Genomic DNA, 23,845 nt, shown 5'->3' with positions numbered 1-23,845 from the left:
CGCGGTTCCTGACCTCTCTGTGGGCAAAGAGGTGGCGGACCAGAGCTGAGGGCCTCCGCCCGCTCACACACTATACCTGGTATGAGAATCTGCCTCTGCTGCTGAAGAGCCAGGTGTGTCTGCCCCTCTTTGGGCCTCAGTTTCCTCCAACGTCGGATAAGGGGGTTGCACTGGACGCTTTTGCAGCTTTGTCACTTCGCCCACCCGTCACCTGCTAGGCACCCGGCATCGGACTGGGAATTCACAATCCAGCCAGGCACTTACAGATTCATGCCTAAGTAAGCAAAACAGGCACTTCTGGGACACCCGTTGGTTAAGCCTCCGACTCTTGGTTTCAGCTCAGGTCATGATCTCCCAGTTCATGAGCTCGAGCCCTGCATCACACACTCTGTGCTGACGGTGCGGAGCCTGCTAGGGATTCTCTTTCTCCCTTTCTCTTTGCCGCTCACACACCCACACCACACACCCTCTCGCTCTCAAAATAAATAAATAAACATTAAAAAAAAAAAGAAGAAAAAGAAGGCTTCCCTCCAGGAAAGGCTTCCTGGAAAAGGGTACCTAAGCCAGGTCTTAAAGGGGTGTAGGAGTTTGATGACAAGGGGAAGGCATTGCAGGGAATGAGGGCAGGGTGGACAGAGGCCGGAGGTGTGGAGGCAGGCCTGGGGCAGGCACCACATGCAGTGGACTGTGCGGAACAGCACAAAGCTCAGGGTGGTGGGCGCTGAGAGGCGGGCAGGTGCCAGCCCTGGGGGCCTGGGGGCCCTGAGCAGTTTGGGGAGCTGTTGCGGATTTTTTTTTAATAGCAGTTTTATTGTGACGTGATACACATACCATAGAATTCAGCTAAATTGTACAATTCAGTGATTTTTGGTGTATTCATAGAATTGTGCAACTGTCACCGCAGTCAATTTTAGAACATGTTCATCACCTCAGAAAGACACCCTCTTGCCCATTAGCGGTCACTCTCCATTCTCTGCTCTCCCCTGTCCCTGGCAACCACTAAGCTACTTCTGTCTCTAGAGATCGCTGTTCTGGACACTTTCAGATAAAGGGAAGCATACAACACGTAGCCTTTTGTGACTGGCTTCTTTCACTAAGCACAGTGTTTTCAGGGTTCATCCACGTTGTAGCACGTATCAGTGTTTTATTCCTTTTTACGGCCAAATAATATTCCATTGTGTGCCACTGTGGATTTTTAAGTGGCACAAAAAGGTTTGTGCTTTAGAAAGCTGGCTCTGGAGGGTGGGCAGGAGGAGGCCAGATGGCCATGAGAGGCAAAGGAATAGGTAAGAAGAGCTTTCTGGATGCCCGCATGGGTGCAACAGTAGGAGGGAAGAGCCAGGACGGGGCACTGCTGAGTGGAGGGAAGACCTGATAATTGGCCGCAGGGGGTGAGGGGAGGGAGGAGGCATCCAGGGTTCCGGGGGACTGGGTGGAGAGGGACGTCACCTTGCAAGACGAAAGAGTGGGCTTTGTGAAGCACGGTGCCGAGAGATACAGAAACCATAGCCGCCCAGTGAGAAGGCGAAGGGTTGTCCAGCCGGACACCTAAAAGAGGGAAGGCTTCTGAAGGAGGCAGCCTGGGGAGTCTGAGATGGGGCCAGGATGTGGTGACTGGGAAGGACAGCCAGGAAGGTGGCCCAGATGGAGGGGCTGGCACGGCACAGAGGAGACTGTGGGCAGCCACTCACCAGCCAGGCCCCGGGAATTACCAGCAGATGGGAGAGATGTGCTAAGCTGGGCCGGCTCTTGCCCGAAAGGGAGCCAGGAGGGTCCTGATCTTGGGATCAAAACTTTTTGGCATCTATTAGGATGGTCCTAGACCCCCCCCCCGCTTCACAGGAGCCCTGTACCCCCACTTTACAGCAGAGGAAACTGAGGCTCAGAGAGATCAATCACTTAACTAGAGCCAGAGCTGACTGGATAGTGCCAAAATGGCACTCTTTATCCAGACAGCAGGGAAACTCTGGTGCCTGAGAGGAAAGTAAGAAGGAAGGAGGGTAGGAGGACTCAGGACCCCAAAGCCAGTGAGCCCAGAGAGCTCTGGGCACCTGCCCAGGAGCTGCCAATCCCTGCTTAGCACTCACAGACCTTTGACAACAATGCAAGTTGCATAAGGGCAGTGTAGTGTGGTGGTTAGGGAAGCCTCTAGAGTCAGACCACCCAAGATTGAATCTCAACTGTGCCACGGTAAGCTCACATCCTAGCAAATTACTTCACCTCTGTGCCTTCATGCCTCCATCTGAAAATGCAGGTGATAACACTCCCTCCATCACAGGGCTGGGTAAGGACTGGATGAGTTACTATGGGTTAAGTACTTAGAACAGTGCCAGTATTTAGTAAGTACTCGGTAAGGGCTGCCTGGGTGGCTCAGTCAGCTAAGCATCCAACTCTTGATTTCCACTCAGGTCCTGCTCTTGTGGTTTGTGGGATCGAGCCCCCCACATCAGGCACTGTGCTGAGAGCACGGAGCCTGCTCAGGATTCTCTCTCCCTTTCTCTTTCCCTCTCTCTCTGCTCCCCCACCCCCACCCTGGCTTGCTCTCTCTCTCTCTCTCTCTCTCTCTCTCTCTCAAAATAAATAAACATTTTCAAAAACTACTCAGTAAATGTTGGCTGTTTTGTATTTACACTCTGAAGGCCTGGTATCCCCAGCTGTACAGCAGAAGCCCTAATAACTCCCCAGAGCGCTCAGTGTCATCCTCCTTAGTGTCACTATGGCCTGAATGGTTATGTCAAAGTCCTGACTTGGCCCTTGCCTGGCAGTTTCTTAAGGACTGGACTGGAGCTGACTCTTCAGGATCCCCACAGGGCCTGGTCCAGGTGACATCAGCCAGTGTAGTTGTCTGTTAAGTCAGTCGCCACCTTCTGGAAGCCCCCTCCAAATGGCAGGTAAACTAGGACCCCAGGGGGAGGGTGCTGCTTCCTAGTGTCCCAGGGGGACTTGTGTGTGGCTTATTTACTGCACGCTTGTGTCATCCAGCAAAGCCCTGAGATTGTAACCACAACCTTTCCCCACCCCCATGCCAGACACTGGCCATTGCATGGAGTCCGCTTTCTGGGCTAGATGCTCTCTCAGCAATGAGAAAACTTTAGCTCACAGAAGGTGAACTACTTGTCTGAGGTCACCCAGCAGATTGGTATTTGAACCAGATACCGTTCAATAATGCCAGGAATTATTCCGGGCATTTTTGCCTAAATTAACCAGTGTAATCCTCACAGCAATTATAGAACATAGATGCTGTTGTCCCCATTTTGCAGGAAGGAAATAGCTTAAGCGACTGGCTCGAGGTCATACTGCTGGGGATTGGCCAAGCAGCCTGCACACCAGCCACCGTTCTTCACTGCCTTCCTACTCGCACGATCCCCGAAGCCCAAGCTCTTCCCGCTTAGGCAAGGCAACTTCAAGCAGTGTTAATGGAGCATCTGCTGAGTGCTGGGTTCTGTGCTGGGCACAGGGGAAGGAGCCGTGAATCAGACAGGGCTCCGATCCTGAGGGAGCCAAGAGCACGGCCAGGGGACCCCTTGATGAATAATTATGGCAGGGGAGTAAAGCTTTCCGATCTCAAGTAACAGAAGCGCCAAAGAGGGTGGGGTCTCCGAGGCTGGAGCCGGTTGAAGACTTGAGAGGAGGGCAGTTTGCTAAGATGTGAACTTGGAGGATAAGCTTGGAGACTGGGGCTGGAAAAATAATTGAGGGAAATTTATGTTAGCCATTTACATATGAGGAAAGTGATGCTCTGAGAGGCAGAGATGGCTTGCCAAAGGTCACACAGCACACAGGCATGGAATGTGAGCGTCCCTGGCCCGGGGACAGTATAGCCGCATTTCATTCCAAGGAGGAACTTGCCTCTTGCAAAGCTCTTCCCCATCCGCCTTCTCAGTTACCCCTTCCATGATCCTCCCTCCCAAGATCACAGCAGAGCTGGGATTAGGAACCCCAGTAAGCAGGAGAAGAAACAGGCCAGGAGAGGGACAGGGCCTGGACCCCAGGCCTCCCGATTCCCAGCCCAGGGCTAGGAGGAAGAGGGTAGGGTGGACTTGCACACTGGTCCACATAGGACTGGTCATTTCTTGTAGAACCTGAGCCCTGAGCTGCAGGGCCTGAACCCAGATCCTGAGCAGTCCCCCCAGAGCAGGGAAGAAGGCCGAAGCCTCTGGAAGAGCCCTCTTAGATGAACATGCCCATCAAGTGCAAACACTTCCCTCCTCAGGCTGTCCCTGGTATTGCAGGCTCCGTGTAGCGAAATAAGTTGATCAAACACCTGCTGCACTAACAGCTAGTACTCATTGGGCACCCACACTGTGCAAGGGATTCCCCCAATGGCTTTCAGAAATAGGTCTTGGGATCATGATTTTACAAATAAGGAAACTGAGTCTCAGAAAGCGTAAGCCGCTTGTCCATGGCCACACAGCTAGTAAAAGGCCCATCTGGGACTCAAACCCAGTCCTGTCCACTTCCAAAGTCAGTGTTCTTTCCTGCTATACCCACGTCATCTTTCTACACGCCCCGCACTTTGCTACTGTAATGTAATCATCCTCAATCATCTGGAAGCCAGGAATCTAGTTACAAGAATCAGGGTTCGGCCAGACATTAGTGAGCAAGACTGGGCCATGGGCGCTTCCCCAGACCCCTTCAGGGTCTTCGGAATAAGTCAGGATTGACCCTGGAAGCTGTGGCTCAGCCAACCTGGAGTATTTGAAGAAGGATTGCTAGGGGCCCCAGCTGAACCCATAGACAGCTTCAGAGACAAGATGCCAGGTAGCCTGGAACCTTCTGGGCACAGAAGGGACTGCCAGGTTGGAGCCTGGAGGCCCCCAGGAGCTTTAGGAGATGGGACTTCCCAACAACTGCACTTCGCGGCCCCTCCGTGATGCCGTGTGGCGTCTACGAGAAACTGCAGGGTCTCTCCATGCCTTGCGACCTCTGAGCCCTCCTCCGGTTTCTCCAGCAATTCTCCTTGTCTTCTGTCCCAGGTTGCCCTTCCGGAACCTTCAAGGCCAACCAAGGGGACGAGGCCTGCACCCACTGCCCCATCAACAGCCGGACCACTTCCGAAGGGGCGACCAACTGCGTCTGCCGCAACGGCTACTACAGAGCAGACCTGGACCCCCTGGACATGCCCTGCACAAGTACGTTCGGGGCCTCTCGGGATCAATGCCGGACCGAGTCCCGAGTCCATGTGCAGAAAGCTCAGAGCAAGGGCTGGACAGCCGTCGGGCTGCAGCCAGCCTTTCCCGAGAGGGGAGCAGCCAATCACCTGATGGGAGGGGAAATGAAAAGCTGTTTGGAAAAGGACCATCCCGGGGTGGTTGTATTGCCAACAAGCAGCTACCATGGAGCTGGCATCTGGCTCCTTACCTCCTCCTGCCAGTCACATGGAGGATAAAGTCAAGGTCTCGATTCACAAAGGGACAGTAAATGGGAGGCTTGGCAGAAGGAGAGCCAACCTGGTGTCTGTGACAGAAGAGGCTGCCCGGTGTTCTAACCTGGTGGCGGCCGCCTGAATCACAGGCCAGCGTTCTCAAAGAAAGGGGTGACTACGGGGCCAATCTCCCCACCCCTGGATCAGACAGGAATGGCATTCAGCTGCAGGCGACAAGAGAGAGAGCTGACCCCAGTGACTTAAACCATAAGGATTTATTCTCTCACTTCGCAGAACCCCAAAGATAGGTACCCCTGGGATAATTGTGGCAAATCCGTGAAGTTCTCTGGGACCCGGCTCACTCTTTCTGCTCTGCCACCCTCGGCATGTGGTTCCTCTCCTTCGGGTCACTTCCTAGTCCAGCATTGCTGCTGAAGCTCCAGCCATCACACACATTCTAGACGGAGGAAGGAGGAAAGGGACAAAGGCACATTTTATAGCTGTGCCCTTTTAAGAAAAGGTCCTAACCAAAAAACCTCTGCCGTATCTCAGTGGTCAGCACTTAATCACAGGAGGCTGGGAAATGTAGTCTTCTGGCTGGACATATTGCCCCCCCCAAATAAAATCGGGGTGCTATTAGGAGGAAGAAGGGGAAATAGATATCAGGTGGGTGTAATTCCCAACACAAAAAGACTGGTCCTGGTCCCGGTAACAAACACCAAGGAGGTTGGAGTCCAGGGAGAAAGGGTTAAGCAGATGTGCAGCAAGATGAGAGTTATATTCTAGAAGCATCTCTCTGATGGGTGGAGGGGAGAAAGGATGCGAAGGAAGCCTTTGAGGGCCTGGGCTGGAGCCAGGGCAGTGGGCAGAGAGCCGTCCCTTGGGGAACGTACCTCCACAGCCCCCCACTGACCAAAACCTCTCCCCACCCTCAGCCATCCCCTCCGCACCCCAGGCGGTGATCTCCAGTGTCAACGAGACCTCCCTCATGCTAGAGTGGACCCCGCCCCGCGATTCAGGAGGCCGTGAGGATCTCGTCTACAACATCATCTGCAAGAGCTGCGGTTCAGGCCGGGGCGCCTGCACCCGCTGTGGGGACAACGTGCAGTATGCGCCCCGCCAGCTGGGCCTGACCGAGCCGCGCATTTACATCAGTGACCTGCTGGCTCACACCCAGTACACCTTCGAGATCCAGGCCGTGAACGGTGTCACCGACCAGAGCCCCTTCTCGCCTCAGTTCGCCTCCGTGAACATCACCACCAACCAGGCAGGTAAGCATTTCAAATGCACGCCCCGGGGGCGGGGCCGCGCCCTGCTGTGCAAACCAGTATCCCGCCAGCCCTCATCAAAGACCCTCTCGCCCCAGTGGAGTGGCTTCTGCTTTTCCAAGGCTGTACTCACCTGGGAGGGTAAGCGTTTACCTGTCCGTTGTCGTGGTGTTCATAATAACCGCTGTCGTTTGGTGGATGTGTGTCGTTGAAGGTAAGTGTGAAGCTGCTATAACAAAAAGGGTTCAGTGGCTTAAAGTTAACACAGAAATTCAGGCTTCTCCCCTGTGAGAGTCCACAGGTGAGCAATCCAGGTTAGTGGGTAGATCGGATCCACTTGGAGACTCGGGGGCCCGGGTTCTTCCGTGTGCGTCAGCGGCCCCCACGCCCCCTGCCTGTGTGCACGACCGACGCTGAGGTGCAGGCCTGTCTGTGCTCCGGCCTGCGGGGAGGGTGGGAGAGAGAGGACGCAGGGCCACAGTAATGTTCCAAGCCGGGTAAGCAGGAGTGGCACCTGTCACTTCTGTGCACCTTCCTCCAGAAAGAGCTTGGTCATGGGGCCTCACCGAACCACGGAGGAGGCCAGGGGATGCGACCCCTCGAAGCCTAACTTAGACCTCTCACAGTGGGCGGTGGGGACACAGCCAGGAGACATCTAGCAGTTTCCACAGGTGTCTTCTGTGAGCCTCCCGCCCCCTCCAGTTCAACTCAGGCAAACTTTCCTCCCTCAGCTCACTTTTCATAATCCTTTCTAGGACCCCACGTCACACCATCTTCTGCCCTACTTCCCTCATGGCAAAAAAAAGTTGCCAAACAAGGCAGTCTCACCACTGCTGCCATTCCTTCCTCAGTCCACTCCACGCAGGCTTCTGGCCCCTTCTCTCCACCAAGACCACTGTCCTCTGGGTCGCCAGTGACCCCCATGTGCCCAGGTCCAGGAGACACTTTCCAGCCTCATCCCCCAACCAAGGGCCACATGAGATTTTCAAGGACCTCATGGGACCTATAGGCTGAAAACTGAGTGTGCCCCTCAGTTATTCAGTCAACAACCCTTGCCCAGCTTCTGCCGTGAGCATTGTCTGGGGGGCCCTGTCCAAGGAAGAGCCAAGGGAGGCCAGGCTCCAGGAGAAAAGGTGAGTAGGCTACCCACCTTTTCCTTCTGATGTCAAGTGAGACACACACAGTAAGTGCACAGGGGATCCAGAGATATAGGTCTAGGGAGGCTTCCTGTAAGAGGCAGGATTTGATTTGTAGTTTAAAGGACCAAAAAAATTTTAAGGGAGTGATAGAAAGAAATGTCTTATGGGGCGCCTGGGTGGCTCCATCAGTTAAGCGTCCAGCTTTGGCTCAGGTCATGATCTCATAGTTTGTGGGTTTGAGCCCCACATCAGGCTCTGTGCTGACAGCTTGGAGCCTGGAGCCTGCTTCATATTCTCTGTCTCCCTCTCTCTCTCTGCCCCTCCCCTGCTTATGCTCTGTCTCTCTCTCAAAAATAAATAAAAACATTAAAAAAAAAAAAAGAATGAGGAAAGGCAGGAGCAAGAACATGGAAGGAAAAGGGGCCAAACAGCTCTACTGGCTGAGGGGTACTTTCTATACATGACCTCCCTGCATACCCCCGGCCTCCTTGAGTAGAAGACATCCATGCCCCCATTTGACAGATGATGGTCAGAGAAGTTGAGTCACAAAGCAGGAAGGGTAAGAGACAGGAATTAACTAGGACAAACAGATTGTGCTTGGGCACAATCCAGCGTATGTCCGAGGACACTGGGTTTGATGGCGTGTGAGAGCGAGTGCATGTGTAAGAATGTGTGGGTGCGTCACTGTATGTGTTTGGGCGACCATGTGTTTATGATTGTGATTACATGTTCTGTGGCCATGTGGCTTCTTATTTATACATGCATTCATGAGCATGGGTGTGTCTGAATGGGAGGGGCTTGGAAGGGGGTGTGTTTTAGCACGAGTTTATACGTATGAATGTGGCCCTGCCTCTCTGTGTGTTTGTGTATGAGAAGGAATATGGTTTTGTTTGTGAATGGTTGTGGTCTCACTGTGGCCAACAGGGCATATTTGTGAGCATGTGCCTGCAGTTCTTGTGGGGTCATGGGTGCATTTCAGCCCCACTCAGATTGGGGATCCGGATGGAGCTGACGCAAGGCAGGCAATCTGAGAGAACCAACAGCTGTTGGTAAAGACACCTCACAGATTATGAAGCCTCAGCTGTGAGGCTGTCCAACTGGACAAAGCTCTGAGGTAGGGAAGCCCAGGCTCCTGGTAGAGGGGGGAATGGAGGTGGAGGAGAGGGAGTTCTTTCCCTGGCTGTAGCAGCCTCCCTTGGACCTATTTGGGAGCCCTGAGGGAGGCCTACTCAAGAAGCCTCAGCTTATTAGCTGCAAGGAGTAGAGTCTGGCTGCTTGAATGGGACCCTAGTTCCCAGAGATTAGAGATGGAACAGAGTGGAAGTGAGAGGCTTCCAGAGGAGAAGGTGCAAGGGGGAGCCCTCAGGATTGAAAGACAGATGCAGTGAGAAACAAGCACTGGGTTCAAACCTGAGTTTGAATCCCAGCTTTGCCATTGATTGGCTGCATGGCCTCGGTGTATCAGTCAGCTATTGCTGTAACAATGCTGCATAACAAAACCACCCCAAAACTTAGTAGTTTACAACAATGAACATTTATTTTCTCACTCACTAGTCTGTGGGGCAGCTAGGGTTTAGCTACTCTGCAGCAGGGCTCTCTATTCTGGGCAGGACTCCAGAATGTGGGTTGGATTCAGTCTGTTCCATATGTCTCCCATTCCCCTTGGACCGGCAGCCACCCAGGCTCGTTTCTCTTATGGTGAATGCTGGGAGCACAAGTGGCCGGGCCAAGCCATGCCACACAAACACATGCCTCTGCTTGGGACACAGTCACCAACAGCAAACGAGCCCTGCAGAGTTACTTGGCAAAGGGTGTGGGTGCACAATCCTGTTCCAAGAGGCAGAGCTGAGATAACTGATCCAACCCATCACACTCGTGAAAATCACTGCCTCCCTCAGGGCCTCCATTTTTCCACCAAATTGTGCATCAGAACTATACGAGAGCTTTTCCAGAACACAAGTTCTTGGCCCTACCTCAGACCTGCTAAATCAGAATTCCTGGAGTGGGCTCTAGGAATCTGCATTTGTAACAAGCGGCTCAAGTATTCCTTACCGTGAGACAAACTCGGGAAACCTGGGTCTAAGCGAGTCTAAGCCCCTGTATGTCCTCAAAGCCCTGGGGCTTTCTAGATCACAAACACCCTATGTCCCTCCTCTTTGTTTCAAGCCCCTTGACAAGCTGACTCTCTCACAGATGGTCAGAGCCCAGCTGGGGCCTGTGCAGCCACACCACGCCCTCAGCACATTATCCCCATTTGCCAGATAAGGAAACAGAGACCCGGAGAGATAGAGCCATTTATGCGAAGTCCCACGAGTTAGTGGCCTCAACTAGGATATAAACTCAGAACTATGTGACTGCAAATCTATACTAGAGAAGACACAGTTCCTGCCCTTGGGGATTGATGCCCTGGTTGGAAAGACATGGATACAGCATCTACATTAAAGATGGAATGAATAAGGGCCCAAGGATATATATGGGGAGGTGAGAGAGATCGCAGGCAGGAAAGATCATTTCCTCCTGGAGAACGGGAGGAGGGCAAGTCACGGAAGGCTTCCTGGAAGAAGAGGCATTTGAGCTTGGCTTTGGAGAATGGAGAAGCTTGTAAGAAAAAGAGATGGAATCCTGCAGGGAGGAAGGTGTCCCAGGGGAGGGAAGTGCGGGAGGCAAGCCGGAGGGAGAGTTCTTTTTGTTCCTCTGCACGTGTTCCCTCTGCCTGGATTGCTTTTCTCCTCACTCTTCTTTCAGACTTTAGCTCATCTTTATTGGCCTTCCTGACTTGGTCACACCCCCAGCACCATGGCCCTCAAGCTTCCCTGGTTGAGATTTTAGCCTTAGGCCTTTGATCGTGGCGTTCCTGTCTGTCTCCCCCGCCATCAGCACGTGAGGGTACACAATGGCTCTGCTTTTCCTCACCACGGTTTTCCCGGCACCTGGCCAGGGGCACACCACAGTGAATGCTCAGTGAACATTTGCAGAAGGGCTCAGGGAAGCATGGAGTGAGGTGGGGTGTAGAGAATGACGATAGGCTGGAAAGCAAGGCTGGGGACTTGGTTTCCAGACAAATGCATTCAGTGGTCGGTTTTAATCAGACCCTAAAATTCAACATATAAATATCTAACTCATTGCCTTAAAAGGAAAAAGTATTCTTTTTGGGCAAGTGACTGGGCCTTGCTCACACTCCCTTGGCATTCACTGGGGCCAGAGCTGCCTTCTGACTTCATAAAGCCGTCATGCACCTTCGAACCACACTCCGCCATCCTGGAACGCCTTTCCGCCCTGTTTTCTCGCGTGCTCTCAGGGCCCCCTGGAGAAAGGAGGCCAGGCTGGGCCGCACATCCCCACTTGAAGGAGGAAGAAACAGGCACGAGGAGAGGCCAAGCATGTGCCCAGGGCCACTCAGCTGGGAAGGGGCAGACGCAGGATGCAGCCTGCCGTCCAGAGTCTGTGGCCCTCGACACAAACAAGCAAGACAACCCGGGGGATGGGAGGGAGGAGCGCGGGCATCGGGGCGGGCGTCCGAAGAGAGCCTCTCTGTGGTGGTGGTATTTAAGCGGAGATCCAAATCACAAGGCGGTGACGGCCTTGCAGACCCGGGGCGCGTGTGGCACTTCTGTAACGTGGGGCTCGTCCTCAGGGACAGCGTCCAGTACTCTTGGCCGTCCTCCGGGGGCTGTGATGGATACCACCTCACCCGGAGCAAGCTCCGGGCAGCCGTGCCCCTGCCCAGTTTGAGACGGGCCGGGAAGGGGGCACACAAACCTGGCTTAGGATCAAGCCTGGATGCTCGCTGGCGCAAAGCCTTAGCCGAGTCACTTAGCCCACATCTGAACGCATCTCCTCGTGAGTGTCACCGCCCCTCCTTGCGGGACGGCTGGGATGTTCTGAGGTCATGTCTCAAGGTGCCTCCCAGGCTGCCTCCCAGGCTGCCCGCCTGCAGCAGGCAGAAAGCAGAGCTCGTCTTTCATTCACCCGGGTCATAATAATGGCTCGCATCTATCGAGTGTTTACTGTGTGCCAGTCCTTGGCGGTGAATCTTCACATCGACTCCATGAGGTGGGTCCTCTTCTTATCCTGTCTCATGGGTGAGGACAGTAAAGCATCGGGAATATAGGGACTTGCCTGCAGTCACCAGGCAGGCAGCGGCACAGTGAGTAACGTCACCGCATATTTGGGGCCCCGTGCTGGCCGGACTGAAGCTTCTGCAGAAGTGGGGCAGGCTGTGCGCATGGGCCCATTCACACCACAGCCTGGCTGGCAAATGCAGTCTTTGGCATCTCCTATACTCAACAGTAGATTGGCCAGTTAGGAAGCGCCCCTGTTGTCACATCCTAGCGGGTCGTGTGGGCAAAAATGCGTCCTGGGCGCTGAGCTCGGCCCTCGTCCCACACCGCGCTTTCCGAGTTGTGTGACCAGGCTGCATGGGAGACGTCTCTTCTCCGAGCCTCAGTGTCCTCACCTTCAAAATGGGTATTGATCTATCACTGCAGCTTTGCCAGGTGGTGTCCGGATTAGCAATCGTGTAGACAGAGCGCCTAGCACACGGTAAGTACGTGGATAAGACATGTCAGCTAGGCCTCAAACAAAATCGGAAGGTGTCTCAGTTTCCTACTGGTGCTATGACAAAATACCACAAACTCAGCAGCTTAGAATGAGACACAGCTCCTGCCTCACAGCTCTGTAGGCAGAAGACTAGTCTGGATCCCTTCAGGCCCAAATCAAGCTGTCGGCAGGGCCACATTCCTTTCTGACGGCTCTAAGGGATGATCTGTTTCCTTGCTCGGTCAGGTGCCAGCAGAACTCAGTGCCCCGGGACGGTAGGAGCGAGGTCTCCCTTTCCTTGCCGGCTGGCAGCTGCCCTTAGCCCGCAAGACCCTCTCTCCAGCCCCTGCACGTGGCCCCCCCAACTCAAAAGCTTCAACAGGGCGTCAAGTGTCTTCACGCCCCAGCTCTCGGGTTCTCTGACTCTCCGCTGGGAAACGTTCTCCTCCTTTAAGGGCTCAATAGATTAGATTGGGTCTACCTGGATAATCCAGGATAATCTCCCCATCTCAAGGGCCATAACCTTAATCGCATCGGCAAAGTCCCTGTTGCCACGTAAGGTAACATATTCACAGATTCTGGGATTAGGATGTGGCTATCTTCGGGGGTCTGCCTGTCGTCGAAGGTAACATAAGCCAAATTAAAACACATCAGCATCGGCAGGGGCCCTGCAGGGCAAACCTTTTTTTTTTTTAGAGAGAGGAAGACCGAAGCCCAGAGAGGTTCCTAAGTAGCTGTCCAGGATGACACAGCAGGTCCGTGGCAGAGCCAGTCTCCAGACCCTGGCCCGGTGTCACGGCCCCTGCCCGTGACACCACTCTACATGGCTTTCTCATGGAAAGACTTTCAACTTTCCAAAGCCCCTTCTGCCAGCGTGTTCTCCTCTGATCCTCCCGCCCTCCTGGGAGGCGGGCATACAGTGGCTTCGTCTCTAGAACTGGCACGAGCGTGTACTCACCTACTTCTCTTCCTGGGGGCCAAGAGGATCAGAAGGAGATATGGGCCAAGAGAGCCCCCAGTGAGGCCCAGGCCTGGGGAAATGAAGAGAGAGGGAGAGGGCACTTCCCTCCCCAGGCCGAGCCCTCTGCACGCATCGGCCTCTTTGATCCCCCCAAGCTTTCTGCGGGGAAGGCACTGCTGGTCTAGAGTAGCAGTTAAGATTGAGTTTGGCTGCATATAACAGGAAGAAAAGTAAGAGATGCTGTTTGACAATCAACCACAACACCAACGGCATAAAAACAAGCATTCACCTAGCTCACAGGTCTCCGGATTAGCCAGGTGGGTTGCGGGGTGGGGGGGAGGGGTGGGCAGGCATATTCATACGTTTGCACTCCCTCTACTCCGGGGTATTTGGCAGCTCTTGGGATATTTTCAGGGCCTTATGGCATGTTTGAGGTTGACTGCTGTCAGACTGTCAGGATGGTCCTGGCTGGGACAACAAGGGCAATAACTCTGTTCTCTGTGTCTCTTCTTCATCAGGTCGGCCTGGGCATGTTCTGATGGCAATCACAGGGAACCAAGATAGCCAGCAGATATATGCAAGGGCTTTTCAAGCTCTGCCTATATCATGTTTGTTTATATCCCATTGGCCAGAGCAAGTCACATGGCTAAGCCTAGAGTTGGGGGGCAGGATTACACAAGTTATAGGGCAAAGAGTATAGATACAATGAGGTGGTTAATAATACAACCAATCTACCATCGTGGCTTAGACAAAACGGAGGTTTATTTTTCTTATATGTAAAGGATGTCAGAAGACAGCAGTTTGGGCAACTCCATGGAATCCTGATGGATCCAGGCCCCCCAGCACACAGCCTCTTGTCCTTTATAGGCCAAAATGGTTACAAGAGCTCCCGCTATCACAGCCATGTTCCAGGCAGCAGGATGGAAGAAAGAGAGTGAGAAGGCTCTTCCCTTTGAAAAGAACTTCCTAGAGGTCCCACATACTACATTAGCTTTATGTCTCATTGGCACACATATTGTCACGTGGCCACTTACAGCTACTACAGAGTTTAGGAATATGTAGTCTTTTATTTGGGCACAATGTGCCTAGCTAAGAACCAAGTTTTGTTAATTTGACAAAGAAAGAATGGGTATTTGGTAGGCAGTAAGTCATATCTGCCACGTCCCATTTTACGAGTGAGGAAGCTGGACTCAGAGTGAAAAGTAACTTGCCTGAGGTCACACAGTCACCTGGGCATTAGAGAGCTAGGCTCTGAACCCTGAATGCTGCCTCTTCTCCCTTCGACCACCGTCACCACCATCCAAGAGCCTTTCTGAGCTCTCAGCTACTCACAGGGCTGCTTAAGAGTCTGAACAGCCCAGGGGCACCTGGCTTGCTCAGTTGGAGGATCAGGCGGCTCTCGATCTCAGGGTGGTGAGATCGAGCCCCACGTTAGGTGTAGAGCTTACTTAAATTAAATAAATAAAAATTAAAAAAAAAAAAAAAAGAGTCTGAGCAGCCCAGACAGCGACATATGGCCGACGTCCCGTGGCCCCTTACTCTGGACCAAGTCCTATGCTAAGCACTTTACATGCTGGTTTTCATTTAACCTCCCAACATCCATGCCATGGTCCCCATTCTATAGAGGAGAAACTGAGGCACTGAGGGGTGAGATATGCTGCCTTGGCTACCGGATTTGAAGCTTGGGCTGTCACCATCTTGCTAGTCCGGGTGCTGGGGTAGGACTGGGTCCCACTCAGCAGCCAGAGGTAAGATCAAGGCTGTTCAGCAGCCCCCTAGGAGGTGGGCCATTGGATGTTTCCACCATACCAAGCCCAAGGCGTGGCCTTAGCCTGCTCGGATCGTGCTTATGGCTCCCGCCAAGTACTCAGGGAGAAAAAACCAACCTGGGTGCCTGGGTCCTGATCCCACCTGATCCCACCTGGGTCCTGATCCCACCAGCTAAGGTACCATGGGCAGGAGACTTGACCTGATTCTCGCTTTCCTCATCTGTGAAGCGGATGTGATGAACCCCACTCCATCTGATTGGGTAGCACCCAGCAGGTGCTGTTAAATCTATGCCGAATCAAGGGAAGAATGAATGTGCAGATGAACAGCCACCCTAGACAGGAGCCTTTCTCAGGTTCAAGGAAAGAGATATTATCTCCTGGACCTGATTTTTGTTGTTATGGGTTTTTTTCCCCCAAAAATATATTTCACAAACTGCTACTTCCAAAACACATTAATAGCTGTTATGTGAAAAAGAGGCTCTAAAGCCAAATGAGACCTCAACCACCCGGTTAACCGCGTCTCTCCCCTGCAGGACTTCTCAGAGCCTTGAACAAAGGAGTGTGCCGTATGAGTGTAGCAGGGGTCTAGAACTCTGTGTTTCTCTGACTTTCTTGGCCACAGAGCTCCTTTGCTTCGTAGAAAAGTGCCACCTTGGCACCAGTTCCCAACTATTCCTTCTTTTCTGTCCACAGCCCTGTTTGGTCCCATCAGAAAGAAACGAGGCCCATTTTCTGGACGTGTTTTATTTGTGGAAATTGTGTTGTGACAGTTATGATCAAGCCACCCAGAATTGCAGTTAGATTGTCAGGAGTTTACTGTATTGCTACAGTCAAAACAGCTCTCCCATTATCCACCGGAAATTCTAGGAGTCTTGTCACGGGGAAGGTGTTCCTGCTAGAGACCCTGGAGAATGCAAGCACAGTAATAATTGACTGTTGTGGCATTGTTGGCTGCCTGGTTGGCAGGAGGCTCCGTGTGACATCGCAAGTGGGCAGGGGCTCTGAGGGAGAGCCAACTGCCCATCATAGAAGCTGCGCTGCCTTCCCCCGGCCGCTGCCGGAAGACATTGCTCCAGGTCCCAACCCCCAAGGTCAGTGACTCAGACAGCCTCCTGAGGGTGCCAGGAAAGGTGAGAGGCTGCCCTTCTTTTTCTCCTTCCTTCCTCCAGTATATTGATGAATGCTTCTTCTGAGCCACACACTGTTCCAGGCACGAGGGATAAAGGGTTGAATAAGAGAGATGAGATCCCTGCCCTCAGATAGTGTTAGTGCTACAAAGTAAAGAAAGCTGGGGGGGAAGGCAAGTGACGGGGGGGCAGGGTGGGTGGACAGGGAGTGCTCTCTGAGGAGGGGCGGTTTAGCTGAGATGTGAGTGAGGAGGCCATGGAGATCTGGGGGACGAGGTGTCCAGGCAGAAACACTGTGGGGCCAACGCACACATCATCAGAAAAATGATGACCTTGGTGTGATTGGAAACAGAAAGGCGGCCAGTCTGGGTGGCACTTGGGAGTAAAGGAGCAAGTTGCAGGTAGCTGGCAGGTGCCGGGCAGGTGGGCCCTGAGGCCACGTGGGGCATCCGTGCGTCATTCAGGGGGTGGTGGGAAGTCAGGTGCAGTGAAGACGTCACAGATGCAGCGGGATCTGCTACTGGGGCTCGGGGTGGGGTCTCACCCTGCCAGTGCTCAGCGCCTTCTCCCCACTGCTCTAAGCTCCCGGCGTCTCCTTACTGGTGAAAGGGGAAAGGCCAAACACACTCGGGGGTCTCCTTCCTGCCTCAGAGCTCAGGGCTGCGGAGGTCAAGCTGGGCAAGGTCCAAACCCACTCCCTCTTGAAGTAGCCAGGGTCACAGGCCTCCTGTCTTCCTGCCCATCAAAGGCTCCCGGTCCCAGAAGGCTCTGAGAGGCCACCTGACTCAACCCCCTCGTGCCCTGAGAGGGAGACGGGGCACATGCGGAAAGCACTTCCTCAAGTCTCAACTGACGAAGGGACTGGACACTCCCCCAGGGCTCGCTGGGGACAGCAGGGCCCCTGACCACCTGCTCCAGCCAAGCAGGCCCTGCCTGGCCAGGCTCCCCTCTTCCCCTCTCGGCCACAAGCCTCTTTTGTGCTTACTCCCTGGGGCTCCATCTCCTTGCAGGGGTCACAGGGCACCACTGACCCCAGCCCCCTGCCGGTGTGCCCTGCTGGTAATTGAAAATACCATAATTCCCTGAAGACCAACTTACAGGGAAACCTGATACCCCAGGGTGGGCGGTGGACAGCAGGAGGGATGGGAGAACATCCAGCTGTTCCCTCTTCTCCGCCATTAATCCCCCTGGATTCCAGGAGAAAGGCCAGCCCCGCTTGGCCCCCACTGGCCCGCCTTGATCATCTTCCCAGCAAATGCCGCCTCCTTGCCACGCCCAGGGTTACGGGACTTATGGGATCAGAGCCCGGGTTAGCTGCCTGTAACCCAAGCCTGCCGGCTAAGCCCCCCAAGCCCAGACCCCCATGGCTGTGTGGGACCCGCCCCCATAACAGCTGAGCTCCCGGAGCCGAGGAGGGCCGGGCGGTGGTGGGTAAGGTGAGTCAGCGGGAGCCGAGTGGAGTTAGCTTTGCAGCAACAGGATGGGAGTCGGCCCAGGATGTCCTCAGAGGCCCTCTGAAGTCCCCTGGTTTCCAGACCCCCCTGCTCAGCCTGCATCAGCTGCAGCCAATAGAAGGGAAGGGTGTGTTGGACTTGGGTGGGCCTGGGTTCAAATCCCAGCGTCACCGCCTGATAACCGTGTGACTTTGGGCAAGCAAGTTACTTCCTACCGCAATGCCTCCATTTCCTCTTCTATAAAATGGGTATAGTAAGAATACCAGCCTCATAGGGTTAGTATGAGTGTTAAAGGAGTTCACTATGTAACGCGTTTGGAAAAGCACCTGGCATAGAGTGAACAGGTGAGAGTCAGGTGTGGGCCTTCCTTACGTTTTTCCACTGGGCGTCATGGGGCATACAGGCATTGTCGAGATAACGAGCTCGTATGTCATTTGAGGAGCAGGTTGCCACTCCTTCTGCAGCCCTTCTGTGGCTCCCCAGTGCCTTCAGGACAAGGCAGGCTCCTGGGCAGCCTACAACTTCTTGTCCCCCTGCTTTAAGACCCTCCAGAGCTGCAGGCTCCAGAGGGAGTTAGCCTGGACTGATGAGAGGGGCAGTCTCTGCAGATGCCAGGCCGTGAGAAGTAATTTGGTGGATGGAAGATCTACTCAACCGGGATTCAGATGGTCGGAGATCTTATGCCAGCCCCTACCTGCTGTGTGATCTTGGATAAGTCACTTTCCTTCTCTGGTCCTACATCTACTACTCCTCAAAGTGTGGTCCACAAACCAGCAGCATCAACTTCCCGAGGAGCTTGTTAGAACCGTGAATCCTCAGGCCCCACCATGTATCTTGGTTTGGGGGGTGGGGGGTGCCCAGCAATGTGGGTTTTAACAAAGTCTGGTTATCTCCTTATCCCCCCTCAAGTTTGAAAAGTGCAATCATCTTTAGGGATGGGAGGTGAAATCACAGGGAAAGAGGGGAAGGGAACAGCTTTGCCCCTTCTCAGGCCTGCATCACCTTGGCCGAGTCCTGACACCGGGGCTGGGACCCAAGAGCTCCAGCCTGGAGCAGACACTCGTTGTGTGAAACAAATATGCTTTCTCCCCTTAGGCTGCGAGTGCCTGGAAGGCAGGGACTCTGAGGGTTCCTCTCTTGGGCCCCAGAACCCGGCGTCATGCTGGCATCATAGCAATTCTGTGAATTGACATCTTTTTTCCAGCTTTATTGAGATATTATTGACATATAACATGTGAAAGTTTAAGGTATATGATCTGATGTCTTGATACATGTATATATTGCAAAACGATTACCACAGTAAGGTTAGTTAGCACCTCCATCCGACCGCTCACGTAACTGCCATCTTCGGGTGTGTGGTTATAACACTTAAGATCTGCTCTCTTTACGACTTAACTGTTACGCACTACAGGATTGTTTATTATAATCACCAAGCTATCCGTGAGCTCCCCAGAACTTCTTAGAGCTAGAAGTTTATACCCTTTGACCAGCATGTCCTGGCCCACAGCCCCTGGTACCACCCTACCCAGTTGAGATGTTCGCTTGTTTGTTTCTATTTGTTTGTTTGTTTGTTAAGGAAGTTTTACGCCCGATGTGGGGCTCAAACTCACAACCCCAAGATCAAGAGTCGCGTGCTCCACTGACTGAGCCAGCCAAGTGCCCCTGGAAATGTTTTTAATGATATCTCCCTCCTGCTGGTGCCAGGCACCGTGGTGAACTCTGTACACGTATTTCTCCTTTTATGCTCATAGCATCATTGCCAGGTAAGGGTCCCCATGTGACAGGTGTGGAAACTGAGGCTCAGAGAGGTTGAGAGAGCTTGCTGAAGGCCACGGCATGGGGGAGGGGAGGGATGAGGATTTGCCGGCAGTCCGATTCCACCCTCCGGCTCCCAACCACCAAGCCGGACCCCCTTCCTGGGGCTGGATTGGAACCTTCCCACCAGGGAAGATTCTACAAGTCTCCGCGGAAAGCGCCAGGTGACTGAGTTCACGTAGTTGTGGCTTAATGGCAATACTGCTCACCCAGGCTTGTGGGTGCTGTGTGTGTCCGATGCTGCACAGATACGACGGACGTGCAGTGATGGCACACTGTCAGTGGAAGCGGGCTGCAGCAGGTGGGAGAGGAGGGTGGACAGCCTGGCCTCACGGGGGAGCCGGGGCCTCCGGCAGTCCAGAAGAACAGGGTGCTCAGCTCCACACAGAGGCAGCTCCGAAGGGAGAGACGGGGCTGGGCTGGACACGGGGTCAGAGAATGAGGGCACAGTTGCAGGGACTGCTCTGAGGGCCAGCAGGGAGCATAGCTGGGGGCAGGGTAGCTCAGCTCCAGGCCCAACTGAGCTCGTCACTAGCTGTGTGACCTTGGGGAAGTCACCATGCTTCTCTAGCCTCAGTCTCCTCTTCTGCAGATTGTGGATCTTAACCCCCATCCCACATTGTTGTCGAGAGAACCGAATCAGGTGACACGGGGCAGCTGCTCAGTGCACAGTGGCAACACCCCAGTGACCCTGGTGAACGCTCACAGCCACGCTGAGCTTTGGACAGGATCTCAAACACCCGCTCCCCACGACAGCCCTCAGGGGGCACGTTGCCCTCAGGCCCATTTTACAGATGAGGAAACTGGGACACTGAGAGCTCTGACTGCCCCTCCTTTGTGCTCTGACAATTAACCTCATCAATTTCTGGTGAGCATTTGGCCGGAGCCGGGCTGACGGCTCAGTAGCAAGTGCTGTACTAGTGAAGAGCCTGAGGTGCCGGGTTCAAGTCTAGCCTCCACGGCCTTGCTGCATGACCCTTGAGCAGACTATGCAATAGCTCTGAGCCTCAGTTTCCCCCTCTGTAAACTGGGGATACTAATAGCCCCTAGCTAATAGGGCAGTTGTGAGAATTCTCTGCTTCACCTATGTTAATAGGCGTAAAGAGCCTGGAACAGCGCTGGGAACAGAGTAGGGGCTCAATAAGTGTTAAGTTAGTGGCTTTATCATTGCTATTATTATACACATCTGCACAGCCCTGAAAGTCCTTCAAGCGACTTCGTGGGGCAGGAGAAACATCACTTCCCGTCGCCAGGCATCTGGTGAGAATGCGTTGCTTTGCGCGGCCACTTACTATCTGGATAGCCTCAGGCAAGACACTTTACTCTGGTTCTCAGGCTTCCCATCTGCCAAATGGGCCGAAGGAGGTCTGCTTCCTAGGCTGTTGTGAGGATTAAATGAGGTAATATGCACGTCCACATGGGCATAGCACAGGGCCCAGCGTGTAGTAGGGCCCCTTAGCTCACGTTGGGGTCTCCTGATTCTCTGGGAAGCAATAAGGAAGACAGAGTACCCCTGTTTGACTGAGGGAGAAACTGCAGGGAGCAGGGGCCTGATCTTCCCAAGAGGCCTGCTGCCCCAGCAGGGCTAGGGCCAAGCTGAGAGCCAGACAGCACTCTTATAGTGCAGAAAGAACAGAGGCTTGTCAGCGATGCCTGGACCAAGCTCCAAGTCAAAGGTCACAGTGCTGCCACCCTGTCTCGGGTGTCTTGGGTCAGTTTCCCACAGGTACTTGGCGCTGGAGGGAAGCCAGACCCGCTCAGACTCACGCTGGCCTCTGGGCTGATCCAACTCCAGGCGGAGGGCTGCCCAGGAAGAACAGGCAGGCAAGGAGCGTTCGAGCTGCAGGACCCCAGGGACCTTCCAGCCTGTTCATGGTCCAGAGGAAGAGGCCAGGTCCAGAGGTGGGAGATAGCTTGCCTAAGGTCACACAGTCAGCGAGCAGCAGGCCAGAGAGCAGAGCCTGGGTCTTCTAACCAACACCCCGGGGAGGAAGGGACAGAAACAGAGCAGCGACTGGGTGAGCTTCGGGTCCCGATGAGCTCCTACCGGCTGCTACTCCACACTCAGATCGGGACAAAGCCGCTGAGAAGCAAGATTGGGGTGAGGGGGAAAAGGGTCCCTCTCACCCTTCAGACACCCTGGTGTGGGCCGAGACAGGGCATCTGCTGGTCACACACTTGCCCAAGATGCTCCCTTCACCCTGGTGAGTCCTCAGCCCCTCCCAAGACCATGAAAACATTGAGCCCAGAAAGGCAGGGAGGCTCACTGCAGTGAGGAGTGACCGCCTAGGGAGGGGCTGTGTCAGGAATCCACCCCTGCTCTGTCCAATCATGGGGCAAACACTGCATTAGCAGACCTGGGTTCAAATCCCAGCTCCCCTGCTGAGGCTGTGGGGGCGCTGGGATCTCAGGAGCCCCTTGCCCCTCTGAACTTCGGTTTCTTCCCCTGTCAGTGGGGCTAATACTGCTCCCTCACCAACGGTCAGCTCAGGAGACACATGTGAAGGGCCCAGGGCCGTGGTTGACACATAGTAGGTTTGGTCTATTTGAGAAGGAGGCAAGAGACACGGGCCTGGGTGCCTCATGAAGTCAGGAATCAGTAAAAGAGCTGTGTGTTGTGAGCTCCCCATGTGATCTTGGGCAGCTCACAACCCTTCTCCGGACCTCAGTTTCCACATCAGTAAGATGCAGGAATGAGGTTAAGTTATTTCTCAGAAGGCTCCAGCACTAAACAAGCCGCCCCTGACTTCCTGTCTCCTTGGTTTAACCACCCTCCGTGATGGCTCTAGCAACACTAGGGGGAGGGAAGGAGGGATTGATCTTATTGAGGTTTACATCCAGTTAACCATTTTTTTTTTTTTTTTAAGTTTGTTATCTTGAGAGAGAGAGAAAGTGCAAGCAGGGGAGGGGCATAGAGAGAGGGAGGGAGAGAAAATCCCAAGCAGGCTCTGCGCTGTCCTCACAGAGCCCGATGCGAGACTCGAACTCATGCCCCACGAGATCATGACCTGAACCAAAATCAACAGTTGGATGCTTCACCGACTGAACCCCCCAGGCCCGCCTGCAATTAACCATTTTAATGTGTACAATTCCGCGGCGTTTAGTACATTCACAGGACTGTGTGACCACCGCCTCTGTCTAGGCCCAAAACATTCTCATCGCCCCAGAGGAAAACCTACGCTCAACATTCTCTGTTTCTCCCCTACCCTCAGCCCTGGCAACCGCCAGCTGCTTGCTCTCTGGATTTACCTGTTCTGAATTATTTCACATAAATGGAATCATAAAATATGTGACCTCTGTGCCTGTCTTTCACTTTGCATGTTTTTGAACTTCATCTGCGTTGTAGCACGTGTCAGTACTTGCTTCGTTTTTATGGCTAAATACTCTTCTATGGTATGTGTATACCATCGTGTGTGTGTCCGTTTGTCTGTCGGTGGGCATTTGGGTTGTTCCCCTCCTTGGGCTGTTGTGAATAATACTGCCGTTATGTGTACTGACATAGGAGTGCAAATGCTGGGTAATTCTACATTTAGCTATTTTTTTTTTAATATTTATTTATTTTTGAGACAGAGAGAGACAGAGCATGAATGGGGGAGGGGCAGAGAGAGAGGGAGACACAGAATCGGAAACAGGCTCCAGGCTCTGAGCTGTCCGCACAGAGCCCAACACGGGGCTCGAACTCACGGACCGCGAGATCATGACCTGAGCCGAAGTCGGACGCTCAACCGACTGAGCCACCCAGGCACCCCTACATTTAAATATTTTTAAAAATTTTTTTAATGTTTATTTATTTTTGAGAGAGAGAGACAGAGTGCAAGTGGGGGAGAGGCAGAGAGAGAGGGAGACACAGAATCCGAGGCAGGCTCCAGGCTCTGAGCTGTCAGCACAGAGCCCGATGCGGGGCTCGAACTCACGAACCGCAAGATCATGACCTGAGCCGAAGTCGGACACTTAACCGACTGAGCCACCCAGGTGCCCCATTAACTTTTTTTTTAAGCTTATTTATTTATTTTAAGAGAGAGAGAGAGAGAGAGAGCGTCCACGAACATGGGGGAAGGGCAGAGAGAGGGAGAGAGAGAATCCCAAGCAGGCTCCATGGCTCAGACCTACAAACCGTGAGATTGTGGTCTGAGCTGAAAACAAGAGTCAGACGCTTAACCACCTGAGCCACCAGGCACCCCTACATTTGATTTTTTAAGTAACTGCCGAACTGTTTTCCATAGTAGCTATGGATTTATTTTTATGTATTTATTTTTGGCAGTCATTTTTCTTCAATGCTGAGGGCGCATAGTAGGCCCTCGGTGCACATTCGCTGGAGGAACAAACGAATCTCCCACCCTCTCTGCTCCCCTCTCCCAGAGCCCCATCACCATGTCTTGGGTCTATAAGTTCCCTAGTCCAATAGACT

General features: G+C 53.5%; 1 protein-coding gene across 3 annotated transcripts in view; it reads left to right on the top strand.

Annotated features, from left to right (window-relative positions):
- Window positions 1–23,845, top strand: part of EPHB2 (EPH receptor B2) — a 187,094-nt gene that overhangs the window by 136,319 nt on the left and 26,930 nt on the right. For all 3 annotated transcript variants that reach the window (XM_047873614.1, XM_047873613.1, XM_047873612.1), the window contains exons 4-5: window positions 4,977–5,132; window positions 6,301–6,636. In XM_047873614.1, the coding sequence (XP_047729570.1) occupies window positions 4,977–5,132; window positions 6,301–6,636 (492 nt within the window). The remainder of the gene's footprint in view (window positions 1–4,976; window positions 5,133–6,300; window positions 6,637–23,845) is intronic.

Source organism: Prionailurus viverrinus, chromosome C1 (assembly GCF_022837055.1).
Source record: "Prionailurus viverrinus isolate Anna chromosome C1, UM_Priviv_1.0, whole genome shotgun sequence".
Lineage (NCBI taxonomy): Eukaryota > Metazoa > Chordata > Mammalia > Carnivora > Felidae > Prionailurus > Prionailurus viverrinus.
Note: the sequence above shows the minus strand (reverse complement) of the source record. Positions and strands in the feature narration are given on the sequence as shown.